The sequence below is a fragment of the Hipposideros armiger genome, unplaced genomic scaffold (genome assembly GCF_001890085.2).
Source record: "Hipposideros armiger isolate ML-2016 unplaced genomic scaffold, ASM189008v1 scaffold_1219, whole genome shotgun sequence".
NCBI classification, from domain to species: Eukaryota; Metazoa; Chordata; class Mammalia; order Chiroptera; family Hipposideridae; genus Hipposideros; species Hipposideros armiger.
In genome coordinates, this window is record NW_017732569.1 from 181,990 (window position 1) to 192,247 (window position 10,258).

The window sequence follows — 10,258 nt, forward strand, 5'->3', positions numbered from 1 at the left end:
CAGGTTACATGATCATACAGCATAAACTAATAATATATTTTAAGCAAAGTGAAACTTAAGGCAAATAGCAACTGTCAGCAAGTCCATGATGGAAAAGTCCCAAGAGTTCTTAAGTCCATGGTAGGAAGTCTCAAAGTTCATAAGTCCATAGACAGTAACATCTGAGGGTCTGGTGGTTGTGGTTTAGGAGCTTCTGCTTTTCCAAGGCACAGAAGGTGAGCTAGGCATTGTTGGGTTACTGATTTTAGCAGTTCCCCTTTTGCTGTTCAGCTAACAAGCAGCTTTACAGCCTTTTTCTCAGCACACAGGACTTGGGGGTCTTTAACCACCTGTCATTCTCCACCTGCAGTCAACCTAGGGTCTCAGTATTCTGAGACAGCTCTCAACAGTGGGATATAAAACTAAAAGCAACAAATGAACAAGACAAACAAACAAAAACTCATATACACAGAAAACAGTTTAATGGTTACTAGAAGGTAAGGGGCATGGTAAAAGATGGAAAAGGGGACAAATATATGGTGATGGAAGAACTGACTCTGGGTGGTGAGCACGCAATGCAATACAGAGATGATGTGTTATAGAGATATGCACTTGAAGCCTATATAATTTTACTAACCAATGTCACCCTCATAAATTTAATTTTTAAAATTATCTTGCCTTTTGTCTCAAAGGAGTTAAATAGACTCTTCCCTATTGCAATCATTTCTCTCCCTTATTGCAATTAACTTGAATAAAATTTATTCTTGGCCTCTTTAACTGGTCGAGTGCATCTTTTCTTTTGCATAACATGCCTTTTAACATTGTAAAGTAGAAAAATAGAATCATGAATAATAATCTCTTGTTTATAACTTTTGCACATTATTATACTTGTGAAATCCTCACATGTTCTTGGATGCATCAATAGTTTTGTTTATCTTCATCCATATATAGCTTTTCATTTCATGCATATGACTAATTTTATTTATTCATTCTGATGTTGATTGACACTTAGGCTGTTTCCAGTTTGGTGTCATCACAAATAATGCTATGAGCAGTATTGTGCATTTGTTTCAGTGTAAATCTGTTTATACCTCTTAGTGAAAGGGCTGTATTATAGGGTATGTGTATATTAAGTATTAGTTCTCAAACTTGTACTACTTTATGTTTCTGAAGACAATGTATGAGCATTCTAATTACTCATTTTCTTTCACACTACTGGTATTATTAATCTTTTTAGTTTTTTTAACCATTTTATTGAATATTTAGTGGTACTTTTCTGTAATTTCCATTTAAAGTTCTCTGCTGATTATTGATGTTTGATCACCTTTTATATACTCGTACCTTGTCCATTTGTATGTATAATTGACAATGAACCATTTCTTTTAAAAGAGGCCTTTCCCATAGTGCTCTGCAGTGTCATCTTTGTCATTAAAAGCATTACTATATATATATTAGTCTGTCTCTGAATACTCTCTTCTATTATCTTTGACAGTTTGGCTGAATTCATCCCAGAACCAGTCTTGACATCCAGCCATGTAAGACCTCAGTGTGGTGCTTCATCAGGTTTGTTCTGGTTTTTCTAGTCCTTTACATTGTCATATGAAATTTATAATCTGCTTTAAAATGTCCATTAAAAATAGTTGGGATTTTTATTTTGTTTACATTGTAAAGAACTGATATCTTTATGATACAGAGACTTTCAATCTTTGAACATAATATGGCCTTCCATTTATATAGGGCTTTTTGTTCTATTTTGTTTTGTTTTCTCTGAATAATGTTCTAGAGCTTTCAGGGTATTTTGTTAATTTTTCCTAAATATTTGGTGTTTTTGAGGCACTGATAAAGGATGTGTTTTATAATTTCATTTTTCAGTGGTATTTCAGTTATATAGAAATCAAATTGACTTTTGTACATTGACTTTGAATCCAATAATTACCTATTTCTCTTATTTCTAATATTTCTCTGTAAATTATTTCAAATTTTCTCTGCATACAGTCTTTTCATCCACGAATCATGACAGTATTGATTCTTCCTTTCCAATCCTTGTTTGTTGTTGATGTTGCTGTCTTATTGAACTGGCCAAGAACTTTCCAAACAGAACAGCGGTGCTAAAACTGAGCAGCCAACACAACAGCTGCTTATAAAGGAAGCAGCTGGTGTAATGAAATAAACACTGAAGGTCTTATAGAGGTTTTGTTTCATGTTGAATCACTGTGGATACCCACTATTATATTGCTGACAATAGTAAATTGCAAAATCTTCAGGCTCCAGGTTGCTGATTGTAAGAGTAAAGTCTGTCCCAGATCCACTGCCACTGAATCTGGCTGGGATGCCGCTGGCCCTTGTGGTCGCACTATAGATGAGGAGTCTGGGGGCCTGCCCAGGTTTCTGCTGGTACCAGGCTAAGTTGCTACCAACACTCTGGCTGGCCCTGCAGGTGAGAGTGGCTCTTTCACCCGGTGACAAAGATAGGGAGGTTGGAGACTGAGTCATCACGATTTCTCCGGTGGTATCTGGGGTTGGAAATAAAACACAAAAGTCACCTGTGTAACTGAGATCACACCCATTGTCTTCCCAGCAGAGCCAGAGTGTTGATCTACATTGAGCTTTCATTATTATATTTATTGAGCAAATATGTCAGGTCACAGGACCCAACATGGACAAAGTTCTCGCTGAAATACAGAACCATCCCATGTTCCTCTCACCTGGGAGCCAGAGTAACAGGAGGCAGAGAAGCTGAGCTGGGGCTTCCATGGTCCACTCTGTGCCCTAGCTGAGGCAGATCTCCCCAGAGCACTGACCCAGGCACTGATATGTGCTCTGGTCGGTAGGGTGGTCTGGGAGGAGCATGCAAAGCAGTGGGGGAGGGGCGAACTGGGCTTCCAGCTGCTGAGGCCTTTTGCCTTCTCTTTTCTACACTTGAGCAACCCACCCCCAGGTGGTCATGTCAGAAAAGCCTGTTAGCTCAACCTGAGGGATGACTTTTTGTCTCCAGTCATAGAATTTACTTCTGTATCCTCCACCCTCACTATTGACCTAGATTCAGACAGATGGTGTTTGGCACAAGCCTGTTGGGAACAAAATAGATGCCTGTGATTCCTGTTTCTCTTTCTCTCTTTCTCTTTTTTTTTCTTTAAATTGGGGAACAGTATGTTTTTCCAGGACCCGTCAGCTCCAAGTCAAGTAGTTGTTTCAATCTAGTTGTGGAGGGTGCAGCTCAGTGAACCATGTGGGGATTGAACCAGCAACCTTGGTGTTATGAGCACTGTGCTCTAACCAACAGAGCTAACCGGCTGCCCCTCCTGTTTCTCTTTTTATCCCTAATGTGCTTACTCCTCTCCCTTGGTGCATCACTGCATCAGACTGGATTAAAGAGCTGATCAGAAATTTTTCTTCCTGACACACTTTTCCTGCTTAGTGATCTTAGTAGAGTTGTAAAATCATTTGGAAAAACAGCTACTTATGATAAAAACCCTCAGCAAGCCAGCAGTAATGAAAAAATATCTTATTCTGATAAAGTTTTGTCAATATCTTACAGCAAACATCATACTCAGTGATAAAGTATGGAACATTTTACTCCTCATAGTGTAAAAAAGACTAAAATTTCCATTCTCACCACTTCTACCAGAATTAATATATCAGGTGAAACTAAGGGTCCTATGACTTTGATTAAATTTAGTTTTAAATCCTAACTCTAGAAATTCCCTCTCTCTCTCTCTCTCTCTCCCTCTCTCTCTCTCTCTCTCTCTCTCTCTCTCTCTCTCTCTCTCTCTATCTATCTATCTGTCTCATTTCTCAGAGGCCTAGCTTTTCCCCCAGATAATCAGCAACCCCCAAGGCAGCAGAAGACAGTAACTGGACCTGACTAATGGTCGCACAGTCCAGACTTCTGCCAGACTAAAAATAACATCTTGACCTAAATTATGTTTTGGTTCCTAAGCCCTAAGGTGGAATGACCACCTGGCTACTTTCCCATGAAACCAGACAGAAGGATACCAGAAAAGACCTCAGAGCTGTCCTCAAGATCTGAAGAAATTATTTATTAACCTTACCTCACCCCTGACCAATCAGCTTCCAACACAGCCCCAAACCCTAACTCACAGTGTCTTGAAATTTTGCCCTGTATAATCTGTAACCTGCATACCATCAGGGGGTTGGGTACTTAGAAGCATAAGCTCCCTGCCTTCGAATTGACCAATTCAACATAAACTTGTCCTCACCGGGGAGTTGCAGGGGAGGTTTCAGCAGTGAGATGCCCAACGTAAAAAAGGCACGAGGAGATCACATGAGGAGGAACCAGCAGTTTTATTCAGCAACAGCTATCTTATATAGTGCCTTAAGGGAGGGATGCTTTTGGGCAGGGAAAGCAGTTAGCACATGCTCCCTCCTGCAACTGCAAGTCATGCTTACATAAGTTACATAAGGGCTTATGTAACTGCAGCCAAGGTGCCTGCGCAGCAAGCTCCGCGGTCATGTCCCAAACACCAGCCTGTACAAACCTGGACATGCCCGGGCCCCGTCAGTCCACTCCCTGCAGGATGGTGTCCCAGGACTTGACCAAGAGAGTGTGTCCCTGTGAGCAGAGGCAGCAACAGCAATACATGGAGCAACAGATGACCATGAGGCTATTGGCGATACCTGCCAGAATGAGATCTGCCCACCTCCAAGAAGGGCCTAGGGAGTTCCATCAACGTTTTAAGGGATCATTTTGTAGGGTTTGGATTGCTGAGACTTCGGCATCCATCTCCTGTAAGGCTTTCTGTACCTTTTGTTGATGGTCCGAAATGGAAACACAGCATTCAACATGTAACAGAGCATATGTCCCCCCCTGCATGGCCATTAGCAGGTCTAGAGCCATCCTGTTCTGCATCACCACTTTTCTCATTTGGGTTGTCTTGTCAAGAAAAATGGCTAAAGACACTCGCGTGACGTTCAACATCTGTGTGACATGTTGGGCCAAGGCTTCTACTTGTAGTTCCACATGTATCAAGCCACCCCCTGAAAAGAGGATGGCTAAAGGGTAAATCCACAGGCAACCCATTTTTCTCGGTGCCAACGATGGTAAACAGGGTCCCAGTTGGCTGGTCTTTGGGGCAATGTGGGTAGGAGATGACCTTGAATAAAGGGGCACCCCCATGTACATTAGCCCATCCACTGGGCCTGTAGGTATGGCCACCCATATAGACCACAGACCCAGAGAGCATCGCCTGGGAGGAAGTCAGTGGGTTTCGTTCCCACTACACGTTGCCCATCCCACCAGCAGATAGGGTCTGTCACCACAGTAATGTTTAGACAGTTTCTTGGGAAACCAGCCCACCATGTGATTTAGGACCACGGGGTATCATTGCTCAATACACAGAGGGGCACAGTAAGACAATTCTACATGAATCCCCACCAACCATCCCCAGGCATTGTCCACAAGCTGGCTGAAGAGAGGAGGGGCACTGTGGTGGTGTTTCCATAAGGTGGCTTCAACAGCACGATGGCGAGCATTTCCCTTCGGACTGTCTCGGTCCCAACGCTGGAGGTCTGTCCAGTTGGCACCGGTGGCAGGGGCAACTCACCATGGCAGTCTTTCAGTGGTTTCTGATGGCAATTCCATGCACACCCAGCAACGTGAGGCGTTGTGCACCCGGGCAAAGGTGTGCACCCAGGATAGCATGCTGTTTCCTGTGGGTAACCTAGGCAATATGACAGAGCAGATAGAGAAACCATCATAGGTAAGTCACGGCCATCTGGCAAAATACAGGCTACATGCTCATCTTGCAATAGCACCATAGCTGGTATGGGAGCGGTTCCTGGTGCTACCACACCTGCACTCCGTGGGTCATCGGCAAAGGGATGGGGGTTAGGTTCACCATGTACAGGGGTATGGGCCAAGGGTGCAGTGTGGGGATCCCTCATAGGAGAGACCCGCTTGCCTTGGCTGGTAAAGTCACTCGTACCATGAAGAGCCAGTGTCCGAGCCAGGGAGCTACCTCTAGGCTCTTCTCTAAGCCTTGTTCCCAGGGCTCAAGCATGGCAATCCAAGACTCCTGGGTGATGTGAGCCTGCCAGGGCCATGTCCACTCCTGTGTCCAACCGGGGACATCCATAGACAGAGCGGGTAAGATTATCATCCCCTCTTTCAGCTTGGGCTGTACCTCAGGGTCCCCAGTTCCCATGACCCATAGGAGTTGCAGGATCCCCTCAGTTACCTTGTCCAAGGAGGCCTTACCAGTCTCGTTCACTGCTCCAAACATCCTCTCAAAGGTCTCTTCCCCATAGTGGGTGGTGGCCAATTAACCAGTCTTAGGTTGCCCACCGGGCAAGCCATAGCATTAGGCCTCAAAACACAGCCCAGCTATCAGTGCAAACACGTACTGGGCCAGGCTCCTCCGTGAGGACCATCTGGACCACCCGTAACTCAGCCCCTGCTGGCTGGAGTGTCCAGTACCTGTGTCATACAAGAAGGTGTCAGTGAGGGGCTGTAGGGCTACAGCCTCCCAGGTGGGGGCTTCCCTCAGCAAGACCCATCTGTGTACCAAGCTTCTGCCAGCACTGCGGGCTTGCCTTCCTCAAAAGGGCTAGGAGTCTCCCCAGTTTCCATGGGGTCTTCTGTTCATTTGGAATGAAAAGTGTTGGACCCCAAAACAATGTGTAGCTCCTGGGTGAACGGACTACTAGAGAACTGGGCCTGTTGCTCTAAATAGGCGCCCCACTTTGTTAACATTGGCATTTGTGCCATGCCGGTCCTCAGCTGTGTTGTCCAAGACTGAAGCCAGTCTTCCACTGAGTAAGTCATTTGCACCATGACCGGGTGCAGACCTGTGATGCTGTCACAGGCCAACAGGGCAGTGTACACTGTAGTTAATTGTTCCTCCACCAGGGAGTACCATTCTTCAGCCCCCTTCCAGAGCTGGGACCAAAACCCAGTGGGGGTTTTTTGCACACCCTGTTTCTGCAACAGACCCCAACTGAACTCTGAGTCCTCTACCTGGACAGTCAGGAGAAATGGCAGGGCTGGGTCAATTACTCTCAGGATCTGAGCCTGTGCTACCACATGTTTTGTCACCCCAAATGCCTGCTTGGCTTCTGGGGACCAATTCCAGGGCTCTCCTTTACAGACCAACCTGTGTAAGGGTTGCATGAGCATGGCCAAATGCAGTATGAAGGTTCGCCAGAACCCCAGTAGCCCCAGATAGGTCTGTAACTGCCTCACTGTTTCCAGTCAGGGGTATGCTTGGATCTTACCTATAACCCCCTCAGGGATTACTTTTGTCTTACCTGACCAAATAACTCTCAAGAACCTGACAGAGTCACCAGGACCCTGGACCTTGTCCTCATTGATGGCCCACCCCCAACCCGTTAGGGCATCTCAGAGACTGCGGGCGGCAGTTTCCAAATTTGCAAGAGAATCAGAAGTTAACATTATGTCATCTATATAGTGAAATAAGCACACGGTAAGGGGCTTGGTTCAGGTGGCTAAGTCTTGTGCTACCAGCCGTGGCATAGCGTTGGGCTGTGTAGATAGCCTTGCGGCAACACTTGGAAGGTCCATTGTCTGCCTTCCCAGGTGAAAGCGAACTGCTCTTGGCTGGCAGTGTCAATGTTGATGGAGAAAAGGGCATTGGCCAAGTCCACTACATAGTGGAACCGTCCTAACTCTTGAGAGAGGCGATCCATCCGTTCCATGATGTTTGGTACAGCGGCATGCAACGGGGGTGGGGGGGAGGGGGCTACTTTGTTTAGTTCCTGGTAATCTACTGACATTCTCCAAGAACCGTCTGGTTTCTGCACTGGCCAGACTGGAGAATTGAATGGGCTATGGGTAAACCGTATGACTCCTGCCTCTTCTAGCTTTAAGATGGTGTGCCCGATCTCCTCATGCCCCTGGGATGTTAACCACCCAGATGGCCTGTGGCAGGTGGAGGGGTGTGTGCTGGGGGTGTCCTCTTACCACTGTCTTCACCACGCATACTCATAATCAGAATTCCCCTATGGTTGTCATGACAGTCAGCCCCCAGAACACGTCTACCCCGAGGATGTAGTCAGCAATCTAAGAGGCGTAGACCTCACAGGCTCTAGGGGGAAGGCACCCAATGCCTAGAGTAATGGAGACCCTGAGCACCGTGATGTGCCAGCCTCCATATCCCTCGATAGTGGCTTTCGGGCCCTGGAAACAGTCTGAATTGTGGTAGATGAGGGTGCTATCTGCCCCGGTGTTTAAAAGGGCCAGCACCTGCTGGACATTCCGGGAGGACCAATATATGGTGAGCTCAACTTGCAGCCTCAGGTAATCCGGCTCCCCCATTAACTAGGTGCCCCGGCCCACCCCCTAGTCTGAGAGAAAGTCAGTTAGGCACAGCTTCCGGCCAACCCCCTTCTGTCCCTTCAGGGGTAGGGTGGTGAACTTCTGTTCAGGCCATACCTTCCACCAGAGGACTAACAGGACCTCAAAGGGCTGGCTGTCCAATTTCTCCTCAGTCAGTCCAGCAGCCACCAAATCAAACCACATTTGCTGGCGGCTCACCCTCATGGCGTCCCCCTCGCTCTGGCTCTTGGGCATGGCTTTTGTAGCCCATTTAGGGGGGTGGGGGTGATTCATCCCCTTTCTGCTGGCTATATAACCTGCACCTGTGCAGGCTGGCCTTGCCAGCAGACTTCAACATCTCCTAGTCAAGCCAAAGCCCCTGTAACCTCATGGATGGGGCAGTCTTTATAGGGGGCTAACAAGGAGGACATGGTACCAAAGGTGCCTAGTGGGCCATTGGTGAGGATGAGGTCCTTCATATGGGCCATAAATACTTCTTCATCGGGGCTACTGTAGCGCAAGTCAAACATCATTTCCCGCATGCCCATTTCCCAGATGACCTGCACTTAGTCCAAGTAAGTAGTCCATTTACTCACATGTTGTGGCAAGGTCCCTGCCTTATTCCAGACAGTCCGGGCAGCCGCCATGAGCTAGTTCATGAGGGTCTGGTTACCAGTGTCGGGGTTAGACTGGGGCACATTTTGCAAGCATTGCCATAAGGAGGGCACTGTGGTGACACTGGTGAGCTGCACCATCTCGGAGGGGCTCAATTCTGTGTTATCAGCCCCATCATCCCACAAGCGCAAAAGCCAGGCGGGGACCGACTCACCCAAACGCTGTTTGCATTGCTTGGCTAGCTGTCACAACTTCATGGCCAAATACGTGGTGTAAGAGACGTGCCAGGTATATTGCCTTGGCCTGGTAGCCCCACCCCCTAGGGCTAGGGGCTCTTCGACCTCTACTCTCTGTCGCACCATGGGTTGGGCATGCCATACCAACCCCACTAGGCTGCTAGCCCCGGAGGACACCGCCGCCAGGCATTGCTCCAGGTCCTCTTCCCGACATTGTAACTGCTGCACCAGGCCTGTGTACTCTTGATTGTCACGACTAGCATGCCGTAAGACTGCTAGGAACATCCAGGCCACTCGGCCAGCTGCCTCCCGGTGTGCCAACAGGGCATTCGGCTCTAATGTCTCCAGGGCTTTCCGGACGTCCTCTGGTCGAGGGCGCACAGCATCCCAATCCTCCAGCGGAGTCCAGGTGAGGAGGTACACCACAACCGCCGTACCAAAAAGCTGTCAGGGGCCACATCCCTTCCACCCGGAGCTGCTCCTCCACTGGGACAGAAGGGGCACTCGCCTCATCTTGCTGACTACGCCAAGTGTCATCACTGGGGAAGGGGGGCGGGATTGCAAGAGAGGTTTCGGCGGTGAGATGCCCAATGTAAAAAAGGCACACAGAGCCAACATGAGGAGGAACCAGCAGCTTTATTCAGCAACAGCTATCTTATATAGTGGCTTAAGGGAGGGGTGCTTTTGGGCAGGGAAAGCAGTCAATGCATACTCCCTCCTGCAGCAGCAAGTCATGCTTACATAAGTGTTTATGTAACCGGAGCCAAGGTGCCTGTGCAGCAAGCTCTGCGGTCGTGTCCAGAACACCAGCCTGTACAAGCCTGGACATGCCCGGGCCCCATCAAAACTATTTTTTCCTTTCTATACTACAAACTCCTGTTTGTGCATATTTTTGGGCCAGTGTACACAGGCAGGAAGACTCAAGGATAAACATTGGGTTTCCAGTAACAGGTCCTAGCCAACACAATAAGGTCAAGAAAAAAAGAAAGGTATGAAATATGAAAAGGGAGAAACAAAATATCTTTTAAATTGTGTACAAAAATTCTTAATATACAACGAAACCACTAGAAATAATAACTTAGCACGGTCTCTGCTATGTCAATACATAAATCTGTATTGTGGATGAAAAGAAACT

At 47.2% G+C, this 10,258-nt stretch overlaps 1 long non-coding RNA gene and 1 gene segment (V, D, J or C); both read right to left on the bottom strand.

Moving 5' to 3' along the window:
* Positions 1–2,148: 2,148 nt before the first annotated feature.
* Positions 2,149–2,767, bottom strand: LOC109376838 (immunoglobulin kappa variable 3-15-like). The segment is given in 2 exon segments: positions 2,149–2,492; positions 2,685–2,767. Coding segments are annotated over 2 exon segments (354 nt in total).
* Positions 2,768–4,306: 1,539 nt separating this feature from the next.
* Positions 4,307–9,738, bottom strand: LOC109376841 (uncharacterized). Its single transcript, XR_002122785.1, has 3 exons — positions 9,102–9,738; positions 6,197–6,415; positions 4,307–5,660 (listed from the first exon to the last, which is right to left on the bottom strand). It is a non-coding gene; the product is annotated as an uncharacterized LOC109376841 (long non-coding RNA).
* Positions 9,739–10,258: the final 520 nt, after the last annotated feature.